At 39.8% G+C, this 27,754-nt stretch overlaps 1 protein-coding gene across 1 annotated transcript; it reads left to right on the forward strand.

Annotated features, from left to right (window-relative positions):
* Nucleotides 1-5: 5 nt before the first annotated feature.
* Nucleotides 6-27,754, forward strand: RTF1 (RTF1 homolog, Paf1/RNA polymerase II complex component). The gene is made up of 18 exons (XM_069017371.1): nucleotides 6-167; nucleotides 2,785-2,895; nucleotides 11,858-12,005; nucleotides 13,479-13,683; nucleotides 15,778-15,892; nucleotides 17,162-17,273; nucleotides 18,092-18,227; nucleotides 18,825-19,002; nucleotides 19,909-19,991; nucleotides 20,327-20,414; nucleotides 20,499-20,606; nucleotides 21,186-21,263; nucleotides 22,512-22,633; nucleotides 23,010-23,067; nucleotides 23,654-23,731; nucleotides 24,819-24,914; nucleotides 25,196-25,307; nucleotides 26,944-27,754. Exons 1-18 carry the CDS (start codon nucleotides 90-92, stop codon nucleotides 27,048-27,050), a joined length of 2,013 nt encoding a protein of 670 aa, XP_068873472.1. The 5' UTR covers nucleotides 6-89; the 3' UTR covers nucleotides 27,051-27,754.

A 27,754-nucleotide genomic window follows, 5' to 3' on the forward strand; every position in this document is an offset into this window, starting at 1 on the left:
GGCGGGCGGCGCGGGTCAGGCCGGGCCGGGCCGTGCGAGCGCCGCCGCCGCCGCCGCCGGGGCGGGGAGGGGGCACCGCCGGCTCCGCCATGGTGAAGAAGCGGAAAGGCCGTGTCCTTATCGACTCCGACACCGAGGACAGCGGCAGCGAGGAGAACCTGGACCAGGTGCGCGGGCAGGCCCGGCCCGAACGCGGGGCCTGAGATCGCCGGCCCGCGCGAGGCTCGGCGCCGCCATCCCTCCCTCGCTCCCGCCCGGTGGTCCCGCGCCGCTCTCGCCCTCCTCAGCCCGATGGGGCCCCGCGGCCGCCGTGGGGAGAGCCCGCGCCCCTCCGGCGGGTCCCCGGCCCGCCCCTGGCAGGAGGCCCGCGTTGGCGAGGGCTCTCTGCAGCGGGCCCGGTGCTCGGCGCCGGCGGGACGGAGGGGCGGTGAATGCTCCGGGACGATGCTCCGGGGCGGTCTGGCCCTGAGGAAGGGTTAGCGAGGCCCGGCTACCAGCGGTCTTCCCACCTCGAGTAGTGGGGAAAGAGGCCCAAAGGGCTGGGCAACTTTTCCATGCTACTTTGGCACGCCGGGAGAGCAGCGTGTCAGGTCCCTGCCTCCCCTCGGGGCAGGCGGGCTCCCGGAGTGCTAATGCGTGTTTAATGCAACCCCTTCAATCTTGGTGACTGCACTGGGGGAGCTCTGTTCATGGGAAACCGCATGGAGCCTGTAGATGTAAGAAGAGGTAGTATTTCTTTATTTGTCATCAGGGCATCTCCCGAGGTTGTAACTGTGATGTCTGGTGTGAGCTCAACCGTGTCAGGCTTGGAAAAGGAGTGTCTCCCTCTTTGGAGGGGGCTGCTTTCAAAGACTCACCTTTTGGTGTAGCATGCATTGGTGTGATTCAAATGGTAAATAAAGACATCATAGATGAAGTGTGTTACAGCTTGTATGGCAGTGCTTGTTCGGGGAGAAGTTTGGTGGAACGAATATGCTCAAGCCTACATGTCTGATGTAATTTATGTGTTGGACCTTCAGGGTTTTTAATATAGAAGCTGTTGCTATGTTGCAATAAAAAGCCTTCCCAAACACTCAAAAATACTTCTGCAGACTGGGGCTTTAGAAAAATCAGATCAGATAGTCTGTTAAATACACAGGAGCTGATTAGGTTGATCTTGTATACTTCTAGAGTCTGTAGGGCTGCCAACATCTCGCTGCTAGTGTATCAGTTTGGTAGTTTTAGAACTTGAAAATAGGAGTTGTACTAGCTCTAGCATCAGTCAGACAATCGGAGCCATGGTGGTAGGAATAGCCACGTGGTTCTGCATCTGTTCCATCCCTCACTGGCAGCAGGCATCTGCAGCTGTACCTGAGTAGTAGGTGCTTCCCCCTCCACTGAGCTGTTTGTAGCAACTGTAACAACAGAGAGATGTATGTGCAAAGATGAAGATTAGGTAGCAGGGAAGCAATGTTTCTGAGATGAGAGAATACTGATTTAAATGTAAAATACTGAGTTAACCCCTGCAGATTAAATGTTTGACAGCTTCCCGTGGCAATCTAGGCTTGTTGACTTAAACGGTTAGCAGCCTTTTCAATATAGTATCTTGGAAAACAGAAAACAAATGTAGAAAGAAAGAAAGAAAAAAGGAATATTTCTTAGCTTAAGTGGTGCTCCTCTTCAGGAGCTTCCCAAAGAGAAGCACTACTGAAACTTCTTCAGGAGCTTCCAGAGGAGATCTGTTAATTGTACGAATGTGCTGTGTTGATGTTGCAGGGCTTTTTCAGAGAAAGGTTGGTAAAAGCCATTACTAATGAAAAGTTTCTTTGTTGGTAAGTAGGCAGACTATCAGTTTCTGCAGTGTTTGTGTTCTCATTTGAGGTGCTGAATTGTAATCAGTTTGTTGAGATAATCTTCCAGTTGTGAAACTAATGGAAACCAATCTAGCATCGACTTCCAAAGATGGCAGAAGTTGGTGTGGCTGTATTTCTACACACAGCTAAGATTCATCAGCCCCAGAGCAATGTTTTTGAGAATAGATTCTGTGTCCCGGACTGCAGAGACAGTAACACAGCTTCAGAAGTGTTTTGTACTTCTGCTTGTGTCACCTGAACAAGCAATGAACAGCAGATGATGAGAGTATTTGAGAGCCATGTAGTTCTTTGTGTGGGTGCATGTTGCCTGTGAAAGGGCTTCCTTTTGAGCAGAACAGCTCTACTAAGTTTCACAGACTCTGAGCTTGATACCTGCTCTGTGTCTGTCCAAAGTTTCAAGTTTATTCTGGGGTGTGTACCAACAATGTAAAGGAATTGAACAGGCTGACTAAATAGTACCAACCATGACATAATGGTGATGCCTAAAGCATTTCCCCTTTAAAGTGTGTAACTGCAAACATCTCTGTTTAGGAGAAGAAGCTGCTATCTACTGGTATTTGGCTTTTTAGGGCTAATTCTACGTGGTGTAGCTAGGGTGGTTTTGAATTATTACCCAATCCATATAAGACAAATCTGAACACAACTCTGAAAGTAATTTGTCTTACGTGGTTTATACCAAGAAAGTAATGGTACTAGCATTTACTTTTAATAGCTTGTTACCATCAAAATCCTTTTGTAGCATCCAGTTGTATTAAAACTATGTGTGTGAATGTATATTTATGAAACATAAGTAGACTTGTTCCTTAGTAGGTGACAATAGTCATGCTACTGGGATGTGCTCAGATATTGCAGAGAACCTGCCTGTGCACTGACCTGGATTGTTAAAACTAATTACGACACTTTGAAATAAATGTGTGTGTTTTCACACCAGGAGCTCCTGTCATTGGCCAAACGGAAACGCAGTGACTCTGAAGAAAAGGAACCACCTGTGAGCAAACCTACAGCTTCTTCAGACTCTGAGACATCAGATAGTGATGATGAGGTGAGTTTATCATGTTACCAGGGAGATTGTTACGGGTTATTTGTCTGATCGTACCTCAGCAGTGAAACTGTACTTATCATACAGTATCTTTAGCCTGCTGTCTTCATAAAGTGAGACTGTCCATCAATGATGGAGACTGATGGAGACCTGTTAAGTCCTGAGGATGTATTTTTTTCTTTTTTTTTCTTTTTTTTTTAATGATTGTGTTTTGAATTCTAATTATATACAAAATAGTCTGTATATAGAAAAGATGAGTGCTGGTTAAATTCACGTTCATATGATCTGGTGAGCTGCCTGCTTAAAACTAGTGTTTTTTTCTGTGTCATGCTTGCAGTTGAGGTAGCAGTGAAGCTGCTAAAGCTGGACTCTGAATTCAGGGAAAGAGGTTTTCAGCTTTAGAGTGGAGCTTCCTTCCTAAGAGAAGGGTCAAGGCAGGTGGTACTATTTTACAGGTAGTAAAACTGTTCTGTTTAGCTACTTTGATTCTCCAAGAACTGTGCTGTGAACTAGCTGTCTGGCCATTTGGACATGCAGCAGCGTGTGTTTTGATTGCCATTTTTGAAGAAAGAGGCAAGGAGTTTAGCATTACTTTGTTCTAAGGTTTGTCAATTTCTTGTATAGTAGTGTTTATCTGCTGGTTCTGTTTTTTGTATTTGTTCTTGGTACTATATTCTAGAGCTGGTTAAAAGTCTGTGCATCTAGAAAAGGAAATTGAAAAAGACCTATTTAAACAGGCACTGAAAAATGTTATACAGGTATTTGAGTAAAAACAATTTCTTGAAAGCTCACAAGTATCTTTTGCAAGCTTTCTGCAAGTTACAGTGAGGTCATTTATTCCACCTGTTCCCTGTAAATTTGACATGGAGATGTTTGGTGGGGGTTTTTGTATTTTTTTTCCTTCTGAAATAACAGTAAAGATTATCTATTGTGGCAACTTGCAGACTAACAGGGTAGGTCAGTGATAAACTCTAAAGCATTTGTTAGTGTAGCAGAGTTCTTCCAGTAAGTGTGCAGAATGTGCAGTTTAATTTTTTTTCTGAGGCATTTTTGAAACAAATATGCTTGGAACTCTGTTCCAAATCAATCATTTTCTTTAAAAAAAGTGCTTCTTGTATATCTAATATACATTTAAGGCATAGAGACGGAATTGTGAATAGGCTAGACATATTAGGCTTCTTATTGGGTAACTACTCAGTCTGTTACCGTGTGTGCTCAGATCTGCTGGCTCACAGTTTATTTATTCTAAGTTATGTGGAGAGCAGCTTGTCTGGAAAAAGTAGAATTGGGTGTGGAGAGCATGTGGATGATAAAGCCTTCCATTCTGTGTTTAGCTCTGAAAGCTGTCAGAATTTTAACTTGTGTAATAAGGAAGGTCTACCTTTCCATTATATGTAGAATATGTCAATACCTCTTCACAAACTTGCACAGATGTTGCAGATCAGTAGTGCCACTGTTGCACCCTGTTCATCTGATACTCTTTCTAATCTCTGTATCATTTCAAGTTGATACTATGTTCTTTCTGACCTCTATGCAGCAAGAGGAAAAAGATTTAGCGAAGAGGTAATTAGGACACTTGCTTCTATTCCTGTGCCTGAAATATGCATTCTGAACTGCTGCTTGTCACAGCAGGATGAGCGGCTGGCTTATAACAGTTCTGCTTCTGCCAGTCATTCAGTTCTGTGCGTCCCTGGGCTTGACTACACTAGTCCTGCTGAACAACTCAGGTTTTAATAAGTATTCTTGTGGTTGGTTTGAAGTTTGTTCAACCTTGGGGGCTGGGAGAGGGGGTCTAAAAGTTGAAATTGTATTGTTGGACCTCCTGCAAGGTGAAGACCTTGAGGCAAAAGCATGGAAATTGTTGCCCTGGGCAAATGTTCTTAATCATACCCATGTGTTTCCACAGAGGTTTTTCAGTGTGCATGTCCTTTATGATTCCTGGAAAGCATTAAATGTTCCAAGATTGGCACTATGTTGCATGTACAGAAAAGAAGCCTAAATCTCTATTTCAGAGCGTAATGCACCGTGCCACTTTTTTTTAAAGGGAGGAAAGTTTGTGGGGCATAGGGGAGAGAAAAACATTTTGGAATTACTGAATAACAGCAGTGACAAATCATGCTGCATCTATACAATAGTGCCCAAGGGATGTCACTAGATCTTTAATGTTATATTTATGTGTATCAGTGAGAATTTCTCATCCAGATGCTGAGTTCTGTAACACTTAAAGGACCTCTGTGGGCTGAATCAAATTTCCTAGCCGAGGGACTGAAGGTGAGTTGCAGGCAGTGAGATAGGAGGAATGGTCTAAACTGTCTTCTGGTGGGGCTGTTGAGCATTCTTGATTGAATTGACTATAGACTGTTATTCAGAGAGCTGATAAATGTCAGTGACTGCAGGGCTTTGCAATAAGAAGAGCTACCTTTGCAAAGAGGTGTACTAATCTGGACATAAAAGGCTCCTTTATGTGGTGTGTGACCATGTCTGCTCAAGAGCGCACCATCTCTAACTGGTAGCTTTCTGCATTTAACCAGTTTGATGCTAGCTAGGTTACTACTGGAGCTACGATGCTAGAGGTTTGTGTGTCCACAAAGTATTCTTGTTACTGATTGAGGGCATTAGGTGGATGATGTTCCTCAATTGCAGTAGGTTAATTCTGGGTTCTTGCTCTTCCTTTTATTCTGGCTTCTTTGCTCACAATAAGATAATTTTTTCTATTGCGTGGGAAGAATGGATGACTTCTGCAACAACTTCCCTGATATTAGTGTTGGTTAGACAGAAAACCACAATGCTATGGAGTTCCTGTTTGTTTCTCTTGAAAGATTTGTTGTTACCAATGGTGGTAAGACTGTACAGCTGTGGTGTAAGATCTACACTCATTCTAATGTCAGGAAGGATTCAGTTCTTCCTTTTAACACCTACAGGGTAATGACAGAAGATACTTCCAAGACAAGAAAACTTATACAATGAATGCTTGGTACTAGTCTGGAGTTTACTGAGGATTATCTGTTTATGCCTTTTTTTACAAATGTGCTAATTTGTTAGGGAGCTGTATAGCTGAAGATCTTGTCAAAAGCTATGGGACAGAGGAAGAGGTAAGCCGTAGTCATGCAGCTAGTGAGGAGATTGGTCTCAAGTAACAGTCAGCCTAGAGGGTTTTGTGCCTCTTTGTATCTGCTTACTGCACTTCAAGTTAGACCACTCAGCAAAGCACAGATCAGCAGAATACTGCATGTGTTCTTTCTGTTATGGGGGTGTCTTTTTGTGGGTTTGTAGAAATTACAGTACTAAACGTTGTCTTTTCCTGTGTGCTTTTATTTTATAATACTGCTTAATTAGACCTTCAAGAATGAGTGGGCTCTCCAGTCCTGTGAGGCCTTTGCCATAGATTTTTTCCAAGCTTAGGAAATTTGAAACAGGCCGTGCTTTAATCTTCTTATAGACAGCTTATAGACTATGTGCTTTGTAACTTTGACTTTGCTTGGAGACAGTTTCCTTCAGCTATTAATGTGTGCAATAGTAAAGCTTTTCTCAAGGAAGAGAAGTGCTGTTACCTCCTCTGCTCCAAATAAAGTGCAAATGCAAATCTGAATAGCACAAGCTAATTGTATGAAGGCTGGCATGTTCAAAGAAGTAATGTGAATAAGCTGTGGACAAAATTGATATAACATTTAGTCTGCAACTAACTTCTTTAAATTGCAAACTAGCATGAGGATAACTTCTTGTGATTTGATTTATGTGGTAGGAAGAGTCTGCAAGAGCTCTGAAGGACAGCAGGTTGCTCCAGAAGTAGACTCAAGGAGGTATTGGAATTAAATATGTGAATTTTTTTTTTTTTTTCACTGAGTGAACTTTTCCTTTGTACTCATGGAGCAGTTTTTCATGACAACATCACAGTCAGAAGGTTCTGTCTAATATGTAGAGAAGCCATTAAGCCTTTTGTCCAGGTGATGCTGTCTGGCTGGTGGTGCTAGGGCTGTGCAAGGCACTTGTGGACCAGGTGTTTTATGGCTGTTGCCATCTCCAAGTGTTTGGCCCAGGCTTCCTAAATAAAATGTTGGAGATTTTCACAACCAGTAGCATCCCCAAGTGTGTTTTAATTGTGGGGTGCTTCCTGATTGGCATTTGGTGTCTACCATCTTGATGTTGTCACTCAAGCAGTTCTTGCCATTTTTCCATACATGAACCACCTCAAAATACTTCTAGAGTAAATGTTAATTTGAAGCTTAAACTGCATTTGAACCTACTAGTTCATCATTATGTATAGTTACCTTTCTGTGAGCTTCTTCGAGCCATACTTGGATAAAAAGAGTAGATCAGGTGTCTGGTGGTATTTTAGCCCATGAAGCCTTCTTTCAGCCATTTCCTGGCAAAGCCGCTTCTGTGACTTCTGAAGGTGTTTTCTTTATTTGCTTGTTTCCTTTCCATTTTGGTGTTGACACCTAGAGTCTTCTCTCTGTGTCTAAAATAGTTCTTTAAGTTTTCTGATTGCTGGGCTGTTGTTATCATGTAGGTGTTTGAGGTGTTCAAATGACGGGTGTGGATCCTAAAAGGAAAGGATAAATAACAAGGACTTTTTATTTACTATTTAGTTTTTTAAGTAGTGGTAGAAAGCATTTTGCTCCATGAAGCTCTTGGAGTGCTGTCTGTGGAGTTTTCCAATCTTTGAGAAAGCCTGAAGACAGTAAATACTGCCTTATTTTCATATCTGTGCTTCCTGCTGTTGAGTTCAGACAGGCTGAAGCTGTAGTTTCATGACTTGCCTGGTGGACTGCCTTATTTTTTTTCTATATGAATGCATGAAAGTTTGTAAGCTGAGCTGATGTCACCTACCATGGTGCACTTAAGTACTATGACAACAGGACAGATGAAGTTTATCTGGCCTAGGAAAGGAACACATTGGTAAGGGACCTATTTTGCTTTGATGTTGTGGCTTGTAGTTTGCATTTTGCTTATCAAGCCATTGGATATGGCAGAAAGGAAGGATATGGCAAAGACAGGCTGGCAGCCTTACTTGTGCATCTCTGACTTGATAGGGGGTAAAAAAAAAGTTGGGAGAACACCTATTTGCAAATTAAAATCTCAGTGTGTAATGCATTTAGGTACTGTGTGAATAGAAGAAAACAGCAACTACCTGAGCAGTAAAACAGTTCTGCACTCTGAGCTCGCTTCAGGTATGGGGTTTTTTTCTTTTTTCTTTTTCTCTTTTTTTTTTCTCCATGATCTCATTTCATCTCCCAATTGGAAATATGTTCCAGGTTTGCTGTGCTATAAATTATTTTCTTGAATCACGTTGTGTAGTTGCTTTTTTAGAAGCTGACTTACAAATCTAGGTAATTTCTAATGTGGTGCATTGGGGTTTTTTTTTTCCTTAAGTCCATTCTGGTTACTGTGGCTTAATTTGGACTTCTTAGAATCAAAGAATAGCTTAGGTTGACAAGAACCTTTAGGATCGTCATGCCCAACTGTTTCTTGGAAGAAATATTCAAGCTATTAGCACTGTGAACCTTGGCAGCAAGTGGAAAATTCAGAAGGCTCTTCTGGCTGCTTCTTGTGAGAGACCCATAAAGCTCTGTTGTTTGGCAGTACTAAACAATAAGCAGAAAGCCATGTAGCAGTACACTTCTGCATGGGTTTATTAACTTGCTGTGTCCGGAACCATGGAGGGTCCAGATGGTGGCCGAGGAGGCAGCAGTGAATAGAGGGGCTGTTCCGAGGAGGCATTACAGTCATGGGAAGCATGAGAGGCACTGGCTGGTGCTGCCTGACTGCAGCATGGAAGAGGGAACCTTGGAGAAACTGCAGTAGAGGACAGATTTTGGAAAGGGGCTGTTGTTTGGAATTAAGGGAAACAGAGTAAAGAAATGCTTCTGACTATAACTGTGCATTTTTACTTGATGTTGCATGTGAACATGTTGCATTTTTGATTTCTGCTGGTGTGCTGGAGCATGAGGAAGGGACTCAAGACTTTGGTTTGGATTGCAGGTTTCCATGCAGCCCGTGACTTTCCAGCATTGCCTTCCCTCTTCCTCCTAGACCAGCTAATCTGTTGTGACTTCCTCTGCCGCAAGAAGAAATTCATGTTGGCTCTCTCTGAGCAATGCAGAGTGGTCATTCAGTGTCCAAATGACAACTGCAACAGTGTCCAAAGGCAGAGCAATTTGTGAGCCTAAGAGTCTTGCACTGTGTCCTGGTTTTAATGAATTATTTGTCCAAGATTTGCCCTAACTCTTGTCTTGTCCTGTAGTTGTTCCAGGAATGACCAGGCATTCATGAGAGATTGGGTTAACTGAGTAAGCCCAGAAGCACCTGAGTTGGATAAGAATTTGGCTTTGTGACAGCACTGAAATTGGGAGATGGACAGAGGTCACTTGCATAAACAAAAGTGAGATGAAGTGTTATCTCCAGGGTGAAATAGAAACCAAAGCACAGTTTCCTAGATTGGAGAGCAGATTTTTTAATTACCTTGTTCTGTTTTGGTTTGCTTAGGTGGTTTTTGGTTTTGGTGGTGGGGTTTTTTGTTTGTGGGGTTTTTTTTGTTTTTTTTGGTTTGAGGTTTATTTAGTCTTTTTTGTTACTTGTTTGTTTGTGTGGGTTTGGGTTTTTGTTGTTTGAGTGGAGTTTTTGGTTTGGTTTTTTTTTGTTCCAAGTGTTTGTCACACAAGTTTCTTTTCAGTCCTATCTTCCTGGTTTTCTCCACAATTTTCACACAGGTTTTCTCCACAATTCTACTAGTGAGTTAAAAGCTGAGAACAGTGATACGTAACAAATGTATGTAGAGCTATTAAACATTTTATTCACCGAAGTCCTGCTGTTTTTTATCTGATCTTAACTTCTTTCATCTCAGCATGACCTCTCAAGGTCTTGATATAACTGTGTTGTGTACTGTGGCTTTCTGTGTTCTGCTTCCTTGCTGTGCAGCATGCTGACATGAGATATAATTCAGCATTAAAACAGTGAAAATTGGCAGAGCTCTGAGAGGAAGGCACCTCTGCATCACTGCTAAATGCTTAGTTTCATTTTTCTTGCTGTTGTGTCTTCACTGGTATGCTGACAACAGGTGAGCACTTGAGCAAATAGCAAAAATGCACTTTTCTGTACACCTGGGAGATGATTCCTTAATGCTGAGCTTTGAACAGATTTAGGCAGAGTACAAGCTTGTTCTTAACTGATTTACGTGGGCATAGGTAACCAGAAATATTATTAGACAGTGATATTATAGCACTGACCGAGTAAAACTTTAATGCTGAAGCCAGAAAAAAACTTCAGTACAAGCTCAGGCTGGTATAAAGTCAAAGCTTTCTGTGCAGTTTCTCACTTGTCCTATGGACCATAACAGACTGGAGTACCTGCATAGGGTATGAATTGCAAGGCTCACCACTGTACTTTTTACCTCAGAAGAAAACAAAACCAACTTCTGCGTTGACAGACTTCTGAATACTCTGATGGTGCCTAAAGAAAATGATGAAGCATTTGGTAATATGGAAAGTACAAAGCTGGGTGTGAGACTAATCAAAACCTGGGAAATTCCAAAGGTATTAGTTCAGGTATTATTAGATCAGGTATTCGCTTATAACTGCTTGCTTGAGTTTCATCTTGAGTAATTGAACACTAGGGTTCTCTGAGGATGGTGTCTTATCAGGTAGAACAATTTATCAAATTTGATGTAATGACTACTGCCTGCAAAGACAGACTTGGTTTATCCCCCAGGATAGGGTGATTGGGTAGGAAGCCTGAAGTTTGTGTGCATCTGAGGTCAAATCTAAAGTGTTTTTTTTTTTTCCACTTAGAGTAGTTTTAAGTGCAAGATCTCAGTTATGCGCAAGTGTATTTGCTCACTTGCATTATGACTGTTTTTTAAAAGTGCATGCTCAGCCAGATGGTGATGTGCATGAAAGATGAGAATAATATACAGGTATGAGGAGGATTTTGGTCTAAATAAATTTATTTATTTATTTGTTTGTTTGTTTTAAAAGCCTGTTATATTCCTGAGGGTCTCATGCCTGGAGAATTTCTAGGAGAGGCAGTGAAGTGCAAAATATTGTAAAGCTTTTAAGTTACATATGGGCAATCCTTATTGCTTCTATTCCCTTCTGGCTTTATCCAGGTAGTTGGAACAATGTAAAAATTCTATTAAAAAAATCACACTGTAAGGTAAATACTAGTTCTTCTGGGACTTTGGGATTTAAAATGGCTATCTGTGTATGTTTGCTGGTGTAAGTCCTGTACTTGGAAACTGCAGTCTAAGTTAACTGAAAATATGACATTAAAAGAAAAATAAAATTAGGACTTGATATTTTTTTTCCTTTTTTTTTCCTGACTTCTGTGATTCTGATTTGATTCTACTTTGCGAAAATAGAGGGTAGTGTCACCACCTGCATCTATGAGTGCACTGTCGGCTTGTTGCATAGGAATACAGACACGGGTACTTTTGGTAAAACAGATCTTGAAAAGGCTGTTATGTATAATTGGTGTCCTTCATGAAATGTAAAATCCACTCTTGATTAAACTAGTTATGGAAACATATCAGTTGCTTCTGTTTAATAGTAAACTGAAGCTAATCTTTACAAATGCATTGGGCACATTGTTTAGAATTATTTTCTTAGGAAAATATTTTCAATACCTCCTCTTTTGTCAGATATTGCAAACTTTGAAGTCTTCATTATTTTTTAAAAGGAATGACCTACCAACCGTTGACTTGCATTGATAATTAATTTCTTTTTTTTAAAAAAGGAAAAACTTCAACCAACCACACAACACCCTATCCCCAAAAACCTTGTCAAAGGCTCCCAGTTATCTGATAAGTTTCCTATTGGCTTCTCTTTTTTTAATCTCTTCTTTCTGCTTTGATTTTTTTTTGTTGTCAGGTATTGGGCTATTTCTCAGCTGGTTTTACTCCAGTGTTTTGGAGGAGGGAGAAAAGTGATGTTTGTATCTCACAATCCCTTTCTTGGTTCTTTCCTTGCAGTGGACTGTTGGAGGTTCTAAAAACAAAAAAAAGGGAAAAGCGGGTAAGGCAGAGAAGAAAGGAGCCATGAAGAAACAGATGAACAAAGCTGCCTCTTCTGGCAGCTCAGATAAAGACAGCTCGGCTGAGAGCTCAGCACCTGAAGAGGGTAAGATAACACATGTGCATCTATTTAGTGTGATTCCAAGTGAATTTACCTGTTGTGCACCCTCAAGAGTAGTGTTGCATGGTGATGTTGAAGACCATCTTCAAAGACTTTTCATTGTGTAACTTAAAGTCAGGATAACTTTTAAATTTACCATGGCTTGAAGTGCATGTAATTCAGTGTAGCATTGCTGTGAGCACTCCATTACAACCGCAAACTAAATGCTATATTGACTGAAGAATGAATGACATTTCATTGCTTGACTTTCTCCTGGAAAATTCCTTGCTTCCTTCTTGCATGTCCTATCTTCCCATGTGGGTAGCATTTTTTATTCTCATTGACATATTTCTCCTTCCCAAACTTCTTGTGATAACAAAGGGAGAGGTGTGTAGTGTTTGTGATGCAAATAAGAGCTTATCTTGCATGCATTTGCTCTGAAATGGAATTCTTGCACATTTATACTGACATGGAAGAAGAAAAATCATTCTATAAATTTGTCAGAATTTTTTATGTGAATATTGAATACATTTCAATGCTGGTCAAATGTCCAGTCTTCTGTTTTCATCATGCCCATGAAGGTTTGCAGGTGCTTACTTGTGATTTCCATGGATACTAAAAAAAGAGGTTAAGATAGTATATGAAGGAGCTTACAGTTTTAAGTATATCAAGCACAAGAGATACAGACAAAGGCATGAAGTGACTGCACCTGTGTATATCAGTGCTTACAACTCAAGGGTTTTCACAGTGTGAACTTGCAAACCTGGAAGTTTCCAGAAATAGTAATACCAGAATGAAAGTGAAAGAAGGAATGCCTGCTTTCGTAATTTAGTGTAATTTAGTCAATTAATTGAGATAATCAAAGTGCTTGGTCTTGGATCAAGTTTAAAGGTGGTGTTACCCAATTACTGGGGAGTCAGCTGTTCCCTAAACCCCTGTGTAGATGGGAGGGCTTGTTACAGTAACAGAGCTAGTGTCAGGGCCTTGCCAGCCCTGAGGATATTGGTTTCAACTTTATCTCCTGATGTAGCAATTCATAGTGTTGCAGTCTTTGCATGATGAATTTTGGTCCTTCAGGTTGCCATAATGAGGTGGTTAATGTGCTATACTGTGGTGGTTGATCGTGGTGTTTGAGGTGTGCACGCACAAATTCATGGCTGTATAAGCATATAGGCATAGAAATCTGACTTAAAGACTGTAACACCTTACTAAAAGGCCTTCTAAAATTTGCTTGTTCTACTAAGAATTTTTACTTATAACCCAATTTGTGTTCAAAGGTAGTACCACTCATTTTATATTTTTTTAGCATAGGCATATTATGGTAATTTCAACCTGGCCTTAATTTTCATTATATGTATGCTTTTAATATAGTGGAAGATGAGTGTAAAAATAATTCATGCTATCCTTTGCTAATATGCTATAATGAAGTGGTTGGGCTTTGCCCCAGCTGAATCTCACTACTTTGTATTTTTGATTTAGGAGAAGTCTCTGACTCAGAAAGCAACAGCTCCTCATCTAGCTCAGATTCAGATTCTTCATCTGAAGATGAGGAATTCCACGATGGCTATGGAGAAGACTTGATGGGAGATGAAGAAGACCGAGCTCGACTGGAACAAATGACAGAAAAGGAGAGAGAGCAAGAACTGTTTAACAGGATAGAGAAGAGAGAAGTGCTAAAGAGAAGGTGAATTTTATGTCTGTTGATATTCAGTAGCAAATTCTTAAAGGCTGCATAGAGGGTCTGCCGACTGTGCTCTCTTGTTTAAGGTCCAAGCATTCAGCAGTGTAAAATGAGTTAAGCTTGAGTGTTTATTTTTTGGGTGTAAACTGTCACTGTAGTAGTGAAGGAGCACACAGCAGGAGTTCTGCACATTCTTGCAGAAGACAGTATCTAAAAGTTTCTCAGCTGTTGAATACACTCAGTTCTGGCTACCCTTGTAGTTATGTTACTGCTCCACAGGTTAGATACCAGACAGTCAGAAGGCCTGCTTTCTGTTCATCTTTTTTTGTATTAACTGTCATGTGCTGATGCTTTGGAAAAAGGCAAACAAAGCATAAGGTGTACATGAGTTTCTGGAATTTTTCAGAAAACAATGGTGAAGCACAGAGCAGTGTCAGGGTTTCCTGTATATGGGTGTGAAACTGGTTTGGGCCCTAATAGAAGATAGAGATATTGAAATAATGAGGAGTGGTATTGGATATGTCGTTTTCATGGAAACTTTTGTGGATTTCTACCTTATGTACTGTGGTTTTGTTGTTTATTTGTTACTGTTATACTGTCCAGTCTCAGGCAGCTTCTTTGTAGTAAAGGTATTTTTCTTCCTGTGTGTCTTAATCAAAAGGATTTGGCATGTATGGGGCAAGGTTTCTCCAGTTTCTTTCTTCTTTAGTGCCTTCTCTTTTCTCACTTGCTGAGAAATTTCCCTAGAGGACTGACATCTGTTGAGTAAATCATGTCAATACAAATGACTGCCAGACTGTGTTTGTCCAAGCCATAGCCAGAGCACTGCCTGCCTGCCTTGATTTTAACACTGTTCAGAATCTTATGTGGCCTGCTGCTCTCCTCAAAGGGATCAGAATGATTGTAAGTTTGGATTTCGATCACGTGAAAGGACATAGTATCGTTTAAATTTTACTCTCTATTCTATGGTAACTGAATGTCTCTCTTTTAGAATGAATGCCAGAGAATACTTGATACAAACAAATTAAACAACTGAAGCTTGAGTTACTGATTTAATCTTAAATTAATTTGTGCTTTTCTGTGTGAAGTCTTGGCAGGTAGAACTAAGGGGGTGGTGGGGTAGTCATTTAACTTTATGATAAGTTGAATCTTTCAAAAGCTCTTTGTATGCACGTTATGCTGTGAGTTCATTGGGATTACACAGGCATTGCATCTGATATAATGCCTGTGCCTTGTGTGTTATGCTTCATGTTAAAGGCATAAAGGGCAGTGAGCTCACCTGACACTTCAGTTGGTTGTCTACAAAATCCAGGTGTAAAGGGCTGAAGAAGAATGGACTGTGTAATGTGCATGTGGAAAACACATTTTGAATTTCAATTAATGGAAGTTATTTTTTTCTTGTGTTTGTCCATATGCACACTTCACTAAAGCAGTGACCAGTCCCCAGTGCAGTGGAATCTCAGTCACAGGACTGTTCCATTGAAATCACTACTCTTCTGAATACAGTGGCTGAAAATAAGACATCAGGGTGATATATTTCATGAAGGTAGAAGTGGAAGTGCCTAAATTGTTCTGCAGAAACTGAGTCTGATGAGAATTTAGCTGCTGAAGGAGGACTCCCTGAGACATTGCAGTCATTCTTACACAGGCCAGTGCCAGTAGAAAGGTGAAGCTTAAACATGAAAAAGTTAGCATGATAGTGGCTTGAAAGAAAAAAAAATTAGCTGTTTATGTTCAAAGTATGTGAAATAGCCATATGATTTTAGAGTTGTAGGCAGCATGTAATGATCACTGCGCTGGCAAAGAGGAAGATGGAGTAAGGGCAGATTTCTGTAGAATAGTAATTTCTACATGCTCTCATCAGCCCTTTTGGTTAGCTCTCTGTAGGACTGCACTTTGTGTGCTCAGCTTTTCTTCACTTTATTTTCTTGGGGAAAGGAGGGGATGGGAATAGGGGACAGGATAATATTAAAGGGACAAGAAGTTGAAGTGTTCCTTGCAACCTAATAGCAATTGTGATAGCATCTGAGCAATCCTTTGCTCTCTCAGGAAAAGCATTCTTTCATACATTCTTTTTGTTCCAATAACTGCTACTAGATTTGAAATCAAGAAAAAACTAAAAACAGCAAAAAAGAAAGAAAAGAAAGAGAAAAAGAAAAAGCAAGAGGAGGAGCAGGAGAAGAAAAAACTCACACAGATCCAGGAATCCCAGGTAGGAAATGAAACCGTTCTTGGTAACAAGCCTTCTTCCCTTGGCAAAAGGAGATAGGATATGGCCTCTCTGCTCCTAATGTTTTCTCTTAATGTCAAACAGTGTAGAAAGCAGATCAGATTTTAGTTAATTTATATGCACAAGCTATCTTTAGTTTTTCCAGTCCATTTAAGGAAGTTAACATCTTTGGCCTATTGAGGGGTGCGCTGATACTCCTTTAATGAAAAATGCAAAGTTGCAGCTATGTCTAGAGTAGCTGTGTTAGCCATCCCACATGAGAAAAAGAAAGCAACCTGGGCAGGTAGGCTCCCAGAGTGGGATGGGATTCATCTTGTCTAACTTCAGCCATCTAAGAACCAGCTGATTGTTTACACTTTTTGTTGCCTCTTGTTTTATGCAATGGAAGAGGACATCTTCAGCTGACAATTCACTCCATGTTATTTTCTAGTGAAACAGATGTTTAACACCTACAATCAAATTAGGTGAGATGAGTTTTCCCTTAGGCACATGTTGAGTGGAATAAATCTCATTTCCCTACACCCTCAACTCCATATATGTACGTGTGTGTACACTTTAATAGTCCATTTATAATACACAAAGTGTACTTGCAAATACATATATGCATGTGTAAAAGGATCTTATTTAGAGTTCTTTCACAGTGCCTTGCAGAAATTACTTCAACTTAGCTCAAATGACTGTCTTTTATGCTTATTATAGAGGCTGCTTTCTCTACAGAGATAGACCTGTTAGAAATGGAAAACACAAGACTTAAAACATTTAAGATTTGGATCCATCGTGCAGACTTTACAAGCAACGTTATTTCTGCTTTAAGTATTTTTAACCTAGCTTTTTTCTTTGCTACTAAATGAAAACTAGTGCTTTGATTTGGCCTTGCAGAAGCAGCAAATGAGAAGAATATTCATTCAGTTTTTCCTTATTGCATGTTATTTGCAGAATTACTTCTGTTTTATTTCTCTAGTCCTTTTTTAATTTTAAGGAGGAATTTTGAGACTAAGACTTGGTGGCAGAAATGTTGAACTATAAATATGTTAATTATTTTTTATATGAAGCAGAATAAAGAAATATACTCCAGATTGATTTCCCTCTCTAGCCTCTGTAAAAAAAATGAACTGAAAAAAATTATTTCAAAAAGGAGTATGTTAGTAATTTTTATTTGAAAAAATTTCAAAGTATGCAAATAATCTTTGTTTTAATGCTTTTTGGCTTACGGATTTATGGTGTTGAGGGACTTCCTGTACATGTTTTTAGGTCATGTCACATAACAAAGAGCGGAGATCAAAGCGGGATGAAAAGCTGGACAAGAAATCTCAGGCAATGGAGGAGCTAAAAGCAGAAAGAGAGAAAAGGAAGAACAGAACAGGTATTGAAAGCATGTTGCTATTGCTACAGTTTTTGAGGCATTATTGCAGCTGTCTGAAAGTGCTACATCCTGTTTCAAATTAATGCAACAATCCTACACCTTGAAGTGAATGAATTCCATGTCTGTGTTTTCCTTGGTCTTTGCCTGACATGACCACCTAGGGTGGTATTTGACACCACTGATGCTGTATTCCTCACCCCTACCCCTCCCTGGAATGGTCTAAAAACAGAACTTTCATCACAGTCCACTGAATGGCTCTTGGTAATGTTTAGTTAATGTGTCTGAATTGGTCACTTAGATCTCTGAATCATTCAAACTGTTACTTATTGGACTTGTGATACCTTGTTTACATTTGCTTGTTTCTTCACTAGCACATCATCTTGTCCATCTTGCCACTACCTTTTGATGCAGCCATTTTTGTTACTCTACTGGGTTTTATTGCGATCCTCTCCAAACATGAGGTTTTTTCCTTTTTCCTTGTAAAATAACAATGAGATGTCTGATCATAGTAGTTTTTTCTTGTATATCCAGTTGTTACACCCATCTTGAATCACTATGTGCAGTCAAGTTGGGAGACTGAAAATAAGTGCAGCTGAGGTTTAGGATGATTTTAAGTAGTTTGTGTATATGCAAAGAGAGAAATCAATGAAGCACACAGCTTACTAGTGGATTTGAACATGTGCCACTTGTGTCTAGTGTAAAATTAATACCTGTCTGCCTCTTGGATTTTTTTAAAGCAATTAAGGTTCAGCTCTTATAGGGAAGCTTTCATAAAAGATTTATAACTTGATTTTCTTTGCTCTCTGTCCTTCCCCCAGCTGAATTGCTTGCAAAAAAACAGCCATTAAAAACTAGTGAAGTATACTCTGATGATGAAGAGGAGGAGGAAGATGATAAGTCTAGTGAGAAAAGTGATCGCTCATCCAGATCATCATCCTCTGATGAAGAGGAAGAGTAAGTAGTAAACACTGCACTGTGATTACTTGTAAGTATGTTCAAAAATAGAGACCCACTTTAGGTAGACACATGCTGTTTTAGAGGATTGTTTGGGGCAGTTCAGTGTCTCTGAAGTGTTTTTGCCTCTGGGCACAGTTGCATTGCTCAGATTTGAGTCCTTGACACTATATCATGGTTCATGGGACTCATTTACCTTGGGTGTGTTTGCAACTTCAGTTCCTGCTGTTAGTTTTAGCCCAAATTACACTGCTGTTTACTCATTTGTTTGGTTCTACAGTTCAGCAGCTGCAGAACTCTGACACACATCTGGGTAGATACGTGTGCTGGCTTATCTTAAAGCATTAGTCTGTAAACTGCCTTGGTGTGTGTCTGCTTTCTGCTAACAGGGATAGTGGGTAATAAATCTGGGACTTCCTGTTAAGCCTTTCTCAGGAATGCTAAATTCACACATCTAGATCAGCTAGTGCATGATGAATCATTCCTTCTACTGGTAATTTAAATAGTGCTCACACTGCACCTTACTCAGGACCCTCTTTTTGGGTTTTTATTATGTCTCTATTTTTTCTTTATTCTCTCTCACCTTTCCCAAATCAGGAAAGAAGAAATTCCTCCCAAGTCCCAGCCAGTGTCCTTGCCTGAAGAACTGAACCGAGTACGGTTGTCACGGCACAAGCTGGAACGCTGGTGTCACATGCCCTTCTTTGCCAAGACAGTCACTGGCTGCTTTGTCCGTATTGGCATTGGCAATCACAACAGTAAACCTGTTTATCGGGTGAGTTTAGCTCTGAGGGATTCAGTTCTTTTTTTTGTGCTGTAATAAACTATTTGCAGCTTATCAGTTCTTGGGTACCAGTGACTGTTTGATTGATACAAAAAGATTGCTTATAACCAGAAAATGTAGTTGCTGCCGAAGAGGTGGAGGAGACTGGTTTAAGAATAAATCTGTGTGACCACCTAGGGGAGGAGAGACATTTAGTGAGAGAGGGGGAGCACTAGCAAAGCTTATTCTTCCAGCTTTGGTTCATGTTGTCTTGTCTCATCACTTGTATTGCAAACTAGAGTTCCAGACTCTGCTTAAACCAAGTAAGGATGAGTAACATTCACTCGTTGTTTCTAGGACTATTCCCAAATTATTGTCTTGATTCTTCTTTTTACAAAGTTTTTAGTACGCCAGTGTGCCTTCAGAAGAGAATGTGATTGAGAACACAGTTTTGGTTTTCTGTTTCATTGCTGTAATCATAGAATACAATAATATTCTTTAAAATTGCATTAAAAAGGCCCCTAGAAGGGCTGTGTTTAGTATGTGAGCAGCATTAGTGTATTTCATTTGGAACATATGTTAACCCAAACCAACATTATTTGAGAAGGAAATAGAAAAGGTAGGAGAGTGTACACTATTTGGTCAGGAAGGCAGAGCTGAGAAGATACAAAAACTGCATCAAGCATTCAGATGGTATAATTTATTAACTCAAAGAATATGTACAAAGCAACTAATTCAGTACCTGATAATGTATACTGAAGAGTCTTGCTTTCCTTGATCTGGTTAGAATTGTTAGCTAGATTAAGGTTTTTTATCTCTAGTGAAAAGGCTTGAATATGCCAGATAAATTCCAGGAACATGAAAAAAAAAAAAAAAACGCTCCTGCATCCTTCTTGTGTATTTTATTCTGTGAAACAGGTTGCTGAAATAACTGGTGTGGTAGAGACGGCAAAGGTTTACCAGCTTGGTGGCACACGGACAAACAAAGGCCTACAGCTGAGGTAAGATACTAAGCTAATCCTCTTTAGTTCATAAATCAGTGTCCTTTTCATAGCAAATCATGTTCTCTGTGGGGTTTGGAGGTGAGAACTGAAAAGCAGACTGAACCTTGTCATGCTACTTACTGCTGCAATGTTTGGGTTGGGTTTATTTGGGTGTTTTTTTCTCTTTGTGCATAATGGAAATTATAAAATACCCCAAAAATGTCATGTAGGGAATTATGATTTTGTTGACATGTTGTTGTGTGGTTTTGGGCTTCTTTAATCAGTTTATATATATAGATCAAATGTCACCACTTTGCACCATCAGAAGGGGATGTTACACTTTCTTGTTGCAGGCATGGCAGTGATTCACGTGTGTTTCGCTTGGAGTTTGTCTCAAATCAGGAATTTACTGAAAGTGAATTTATGAAGTGGAAGGAAGCAGTAAGTTTGCCAGACTTCAGTTTCTTCTTAGCAACCTTCTGCCAAGCATACTTTAAGTAGAAAGTAACTCTCTCTCGTGTTTAGATGTTCTCTGCTGGGATGCAGCTACCCACACTAGATGAGATTAACAAGAAGGAAGTGTCCATCAAAGAAGCCCTCAACTACAAATTTAATGATCAGGACATTGAAGAGGTAAATAGTGCACTGTAGTGAAGCTGTGTCAGTGCTTGAAAGTGACAGGAACTCATGCAGTAGAGCAGTGGCTGTTACAAAGCAAAATGATCATGGTATTTGCTTTCCAAGAAGGAAATAAAAAGCTCAAAATGAAGTTTCATAACTGGATAGAGTACCTTGGTGATCCTGCTGTTGTTTGGTGTTCATGCCTGCTTTTCTTCATTTGTGCCCTGTTATCTCCTCTTGAACTTGTGTTGCATAGCTCTGAACCCCTGAGTATGGTAACTTAGTTCTCAAGTTCTGAAAAACTGACAGCGCCATGGTGGTTGCATTTATCACAGTTTTTGCAGTTTAGTACTTGTTTGATATTGACCACAGGTGTTTAGCATCAGATTTTTGTAGGTAGTGAGAATGGAGCTGTAACTCATTACCAAAGGCACAAACTAAAAAACAAAACCATCAGAGCATACATAAAATTCAGTAGCAATAAATAAATTTCTTAGGTGATACTTATCTGTTGCTTCTAATACCAAATATCAAAATAGAGGTTTCATATTTGTTGAAATATGAACATGTTGTTTCCTCTGCATCTTACAGATTGTGAAAGAGAAGGAAAGGTTCAGAAAAGCACCTCCAAATTATGCCATGAAGAAAACTCAGCTATTAAAGGAGAAGGTGAGAGATGAGGTGATGCCTGCAAGTGTAATGCAGTCTTTGATTTCAAAGAACTGGAGTTCATCTGGATTTTGGCAGTAGTCAGCAGTAAGCTCGACTTTAACTGTGCAGCTGGAAGGTGGCTCTCAAGGTTCATTGCTGGGGTCAGAACACTCAGAGCTATTGTGCTCTTTTTTTTAGGGGCAATTGCCAACAATTATAGCTGTCTCTTTTTGTGTCCATTAACAAGGTCTTAAGCTGGTCTGCCTCAGAAACTTTTCCTTTTTTCCTTTTATCTTAGTTTTTTCCTTTTCTTTTGGGGTTTATTTGTTTGTTGGTTTGGGGGTTTTTTTGTCAGTGTTGTTTTTTGGTTTGGTTTTGTTTGTTTTTGTTTTTAGAGTACGTCATAATAATGTTTGAAAGTTGATTTCCTCTTCTTAATTTAAGATAGGAAAAATAGAAGTTGTGTTACATTATTTTTTACTCAGGGGTAACTGGATTGTCACTTTATGGCTGGTAATTTATATTGAAAAAAAAGTGGCCGAGAGATTTACTTGCCATGATCTGTTTTACCTGCAGTCCTCTTGGGACAAGTAGACCTAACAGTGTATAAAAGCCAAAGCCAAGATGTGGAGAAAACAAGCAGCCTTAAGTATCTCTGAAGATAGGATTCATGAATAAGACCAAAACTTTTTTATGTCTTTCTCGAGGCATTAATGCTTCATATACAGTAAAAACCAAGAGTCTGCATTAATAGACATTCCTTGGCTTAACTGTGTTTTTGTGGTCCCTATTTTGCTATGCACGAACATGTAAATTACTGGGTTCCCATCGCAGGGGGTGCAGTTGCTTTTTGTTGTCAGCAGATGGCACAATAAGCTGCTGTCGTGCCTTAGGGGACTCAGCTTCCTGAAGGAAACGGCAACTGGCAGTTGTGGAAATAATTCTTTTCCTGATCTGCTAAATGGGGATGTTAAATTTTGATAACACTTGTAACTTAAGTCATCTAACTGACCTGTCCTCCTCATGCTGGGACTGATGTTCCTACATCTTCCTTAGTGTAAGGGATGTCAGAGTTTTTCTTCAGAGTAAGCAATCCGGTTTTGCCTTGAGCTGTAAGGAGAGTGTAGGTCTTTGTTGTACTCTTACCATGCAGGGAAGAACATTCACTGGAGTAGGGTTAGCTGACTGATTCATGGGTATATCCCTTGTCTCTCTTACTAATTCTGGGTAGAGAGTAGTGCTTAATGAGTTACTGTTTGGTTGAAGGCTATGGCTGAGGACTTGGGGGACCAAGATAAGGCCAAGCAGATTCAAGATCAGCTTAATGAACTTGAAGAGAGAGCAGAGGCCCTGGATCGTCAACGAACAAAAAATATTTCTGCAATCAGGTAAGAAGCAGATACTGGGAACTTTCTTTCTTAAATGGTATCAAACAATATTTAGAAAAGAGAAACTAATGCATTAACAAATTAACTGCAGGATTTTGTTTCTTTTTCTTTTCTTTTTCAGTGTGTTAATATGTTTTGCAATGGCTCTGTTAGTTAGCTTGTCTATCTTCACTTTCTTGTATCTGTCATTCAGTTAAAACTGCCAAAAATGTAAACTCTCTTCTATATACCCCAGGTAGCAGTTGTGTTGCAAAAGAGTAACTTGTGGTCAGGACGAAGCTGCAAGAATGCTGTCAGGTGTTTTGTTGTGTAGGGATTGATAAATGACAGTCACTTTCTTTTTCTTTCCCCCACCCTCCTTTTTTCCGTTCTGCAGTTACATCAACCAGAGAAATAGAGAGTGGAATATCGTTGAGTCTGAGAAGGCTCTTGTGGTAAATAGTACTGAATTAATACTTTTGTACAAGTAGAGATGAAATGATGCAAAGAACAATAATTGCATGGCAAAGTTACTAATTTTTTTTAATGATCTGTAAAGTCTTTCAGATTGGCAAATGGCATGACTTTAAAGCACAGTGCTTTATCCTTTTGCTCAACTCAATTATCAGCAGATTAGTGACTGCAATAATGACTTAATGCATTTTATATGGTATAGGAAAAATAAGTCTCCTCATAAAGGAGACTTCAGATAATAAAAGAGTGAAGGAGATATTCAGTTCTCTGTAGTTACATTTTTATTAAGGAAAAGTTAAGCTTGTTAACAAATGCTTAAGCATTAACTATCCTGAGAGTTGTGTGCCTATTTTCTGTAGTTGTATGCAATAAGGACAGTTTTGCCCTGTGAAGCGTAGGATGATGGGTGCATAAAAATCTTTCTAATCTGTAATGTTGTTGCTGGTTTTCCTCTGATCTCGGTGTTGTATATAGCTGATGAGTGCTTGCATGGATGGCGGGCTGTGGGGGGATATACAAAGGTGCAAGCAGCAAACTCTGCAAACCCATGTGCTATTTCTTCTCCAGGCTGAAAGTCACAGCATGAAGAACCAACAAATGGACCCCTTTACTAGGCGGCAGTGCAAGCCAACAATAGTGTCTAATGTGAGTGTAATACTTAAGTTCAGTTGAGGCAATTTGCTGAAAAACAGAAACCGATGTAATGCAGAGTGTAGGAACAAAAATTCCCAACTGTGCCATATGCTATTAACACCCTTAATGCCAGTGTGAGATACAGCTGAGTGAGATCCTGGTCTCTCTTTTTTTTTAATGTTAAGTGTGAAGGACAGAAGTGATGTGGGTATGTACTGCAAAAGCAACCATGATTGAAAATTCTGTAGTGAGTTCATCTATGTAGAATTATTCTGATTTAGTTAGCTCTGGGAAGACAGTTTGCTTTAGATGTGAGTTTCACTTCTAATTAGCTGAAAGCTTCCTGTAAGATCTGTGAAAGGTGAGAGGAGAACATTTTGGACCTGTGATAGATGAAGTAGCTCAACACAAACTTCCCATGTGATACTGTGCCAAACCTGCTACTGCAGTCCCTACATATATAACTGATGAACAGCAAGCTGATCACCTCCTCCTTCTAAGTAATCTGGCCTTGTTGAGGTCTGTTCTGGAATAGTATGTGATTCTGGTGTAGGTACTTAAAAAAAATACTCCTCAAGTTGGCTCTCATCAGTCACCACAAACCAGCAAGGAAATAAAAGAGAAATTCTATTTTAGGGCTTGAATTAAATATTTCTGAAATACTTCCTTATTAGAAAAGAATTGTAACTGAGTAGCTTTATTATGCTAGAGAACTATTAGGTAAAGAAAATAGTCTTCTAAAAATTTCTCCTCTGTAGTAGAGTGTTTCAGACAGAACTGTAAGCTGAAAACAAATACATGTTACAGTAGCATTAAGAGTAGTCACAGAAACAAGCCATATCATCAGGAAATTTATTTCTGATTTTTTGAAATAAAAACTTTCTGAAGAATGATTTTTTGTTTGTTACTGTCAGATACAGTCAGGATGATTTCAGTTGCCTTTTGGGATTCTGAAAGTTGGGTGAACCAATACACAGTCTCTTATGGTTTTAGATTTATGAATATGAATACTGTTTTAACAAAATGTAGTTCTAGCTTTTGCCAATTTAAATGCAGGAATTTTAATTTTTTATTCTTCTCTAATATTTTGCCTTTGCAGTCCAGAGATCCTGCTGTCCAAGCTGCCATCCTTGCCCAGCTAAATGCAAAATATGGATCTGGTGTATTACCAGATGCTCCAAAGGACATGAGTAAGGCAAGTTTCCATTTTGGTCTCTCTTATGTTCCTCACACCGTCATCCTTTTGCTCTGTGAAGCTTGTGACTAAGCAGGTGTGCATTCTAGGAAGGGGTATCCTGTAGAGCATTATCATAGAAGAGCAATAGCTTCTTGTTTCTTGGCAAAGGAAATTTAAGTTACTCTAGCAGTATGAAAGCTACACTAAGTATGTTTATGACAGAAGAGGGGAAGAACATTTTTATCTCTGTTTGTATGGCCAGATAAGGTTTGGAGACTTACTTGTAGTTTTTATTTCAGGGTCAAGGAAAAGACAAAGATGTGAACTCTAAATCAGCTAGTGACCTCTCAGAAGATCTTTTCAAAGTGCACGACTTTGATGTAAAGATTGATCTTCAGGTTCCCAGTTCAGGTAGATGTTCCATCTGAATTTGGGGATGGGATTGTACAGCCCATTTGGGTAGAACTTACTTCTTCCAGAATAATTCTTTCGAGGTTATTGGTGGGCTTTTGAAAATGAGAGCAAGGGCTCTGTTTACCATCTCGGCAAGTATCTTGAACTGAGGAGGAGGGGATGTGTGATAGTGACATCCACTGAGAAAACAAGAACAACTGTATTGTGTTAGACTAAAAGCTTGTATATCCCCTTATCTTTGATTTAAAAGCCATGGGAGAGAAGGAGATAATGAGTGGGTTTTTGTACACTCTTTCAGTCTATATTATCTATGACTTGTATAATCTTTGGGAAAAAGATGGGTGTTGCATTTAATAAGTCTTGGCAGCTACCTTGATACTTACTTTGTTAATTTGTCTAATAACTTTTGATGACAGATAAGCTGGGTGTCTGTGCTGTTCTGTTCTGTCCTCTGTGCATATACTGTGGGGATAAAGTATTTTTACTTGATTTTGAACCTGCTGCTTTACCAAGTTGCTGTTCCCTAACTTAGATATTGCAGATGGTATTGAAACTAAATTTTAGGGAAATGAAAATACTGGCCAGTGAGTGAAGATAATAGACACAAATTTGCTGGCTCTTCCTCTTTGTTATCCTGACTTTGGCAGCATGAGATGTGTGACAAGAACAGTTTAATATCACGGAATCATTTTGATTGAAAAAGACCCTAAAGATTATTGAGTCCAACCATTAACTCAACACTGACAAGTCTACCACTGAACCAGGTCCCCATGTGCCACAGCTACACATCTTTTAAATACCTCCAAGGATGATGACTCAGCCACTTCCCTGAGCAGCCTGTTCCAATGTTTGACAGCCCTCTTGGTGAAGAAATTTCTCCTAATATCCAATCTAAACCTCCCTAGTGCAACTTGAGGCTATTTTCTTGTGTCCTATAAAGTTGTTTTCCAGTGGAAGGAAAGGAGTATATGGGAGGAGTATATCAGTGCAATTTGACACACAAGGTTTAGTATTTCTTGCATTACTTGAAGAATTAGATCTGCAGTTTCTTGGAGGACAGTAATTTAGGAAGTACCATAAGAATGCACAAAGACAAACCTTGTCAAGAATCAAGAGCAGGAGATCCAAACTAGGTCAAGATTGAAACTTTGGATGTAAGACTACAGAATGAGGTAGGAGGTCAAGAACAAGAGACTTCCTGAAACAGCTAGTGAGAGTTACAAACTTGAGAGTTAGCAAGCAGGTGAGGGTTAGGCACTGTAGTACACTGAAGAGAGAAGGATGGGAGACAGAGTTTTCCTTAGACATAACATCATTTTGGCATCTTACTTTGTGCGGTCTCCTTGCTTAACAGAAGAACCTGGAGACTGATAAAAATGTGTGTTATAGACATAGAACGTTTGACTTTTTCTGCTTACTGTCTGTCTCTGGATTAACACACAGAGTCAAAATTGCATGTTCTGCATCTATGAAGAGAAGCCTGCCAATACTGTCTGTACTATTAACTGAAGTTCTAACCTGATGTATACTAGAGAAGCCAAACATGATCTTGTGGTGAAGTTGTCAGCAAAAACAAGTAAAAATTTGTAGTTTTCCTGTAGTTTGGTCCTTACTCTTTTCTTATCCCCAACAGAATCTAAGGCACTGGCCATCACCTCCAAGGCTCCTCCAGCAAAAGATGGTGCCCCTCGGCGATCATTGAACTTGGAGGACTACAAAAAGAGACGGGGGCTTATTTGAGCATGCCCACTCTGCTGCTTCTGATCCTGCATGCTCCATGATGATGTCCTACTTTTTCTTCCTCCCTTTTCAGTTCTCCCTTCTGGGTTGGAGCAGCAATGGAGCTGGGAAGAGACTCTTTAAAACTGCCAGTCATCTGTAACATAAACCATTCAACTATTTACTGTATAGACCTCCCTTCTTGCCCTTTCCTCTGCTCCCCTCACAAATGTGGATCTGTGCTATTTGGGGTTTTCCCATTTCTTTTAGTTTGAGTTTTGTTTTTATTTTGTTGATGCAGCTCGTTGGTCCACTCTGTGTTCAGTATTAGCCTGAGGTCTGGATTTCCGTAGGAATCTCTTGGCAGTCGCAGAATCAGCACTTGGTGATGTCCCCTTACATACCACCACAGGCACAGTGAATACACATTGGCTCAAGACCTTTGTGGCTGGAAGGTCATCTGCACTTTGTCCCTCTTCTTCTTCCTCCTTCATCCTAGCTTCGGAGAAGGGAATCTTCAAAAACTGGCCTAGGTTCAAAGTGTAAATTTTTTTGGGAGGGTTGTGTGACTTTTTTTCAGGTGTTTTTTATCATTTTTAAGCTGCAGTACTATTTGTATCCGTCTGTCACAGTTCTTTACGGCTGTTTTGAATTTCTACCAGCTGTACTTGAGCATCTGAAATTGCAAGAAAGAAACTCATTAAATGTGATTCTTCTTACTAAAA

This window comes from Aphelocoma coerulescens, chromosome 5 (assembly GCF_041296385.1).
Source record: "Aphelocoma coerulescens isolate FSJ_1873_10779 chromosome 5, UR_Acoe_1.0, whole genome shotgun sequence".
NCBI classification, from domain to species: Eukaryota; Metazoa; Chordata; class Aves; order Passeriformes; family Corvidae; genus Aphelocoma; species Aphelocoma coerulescens.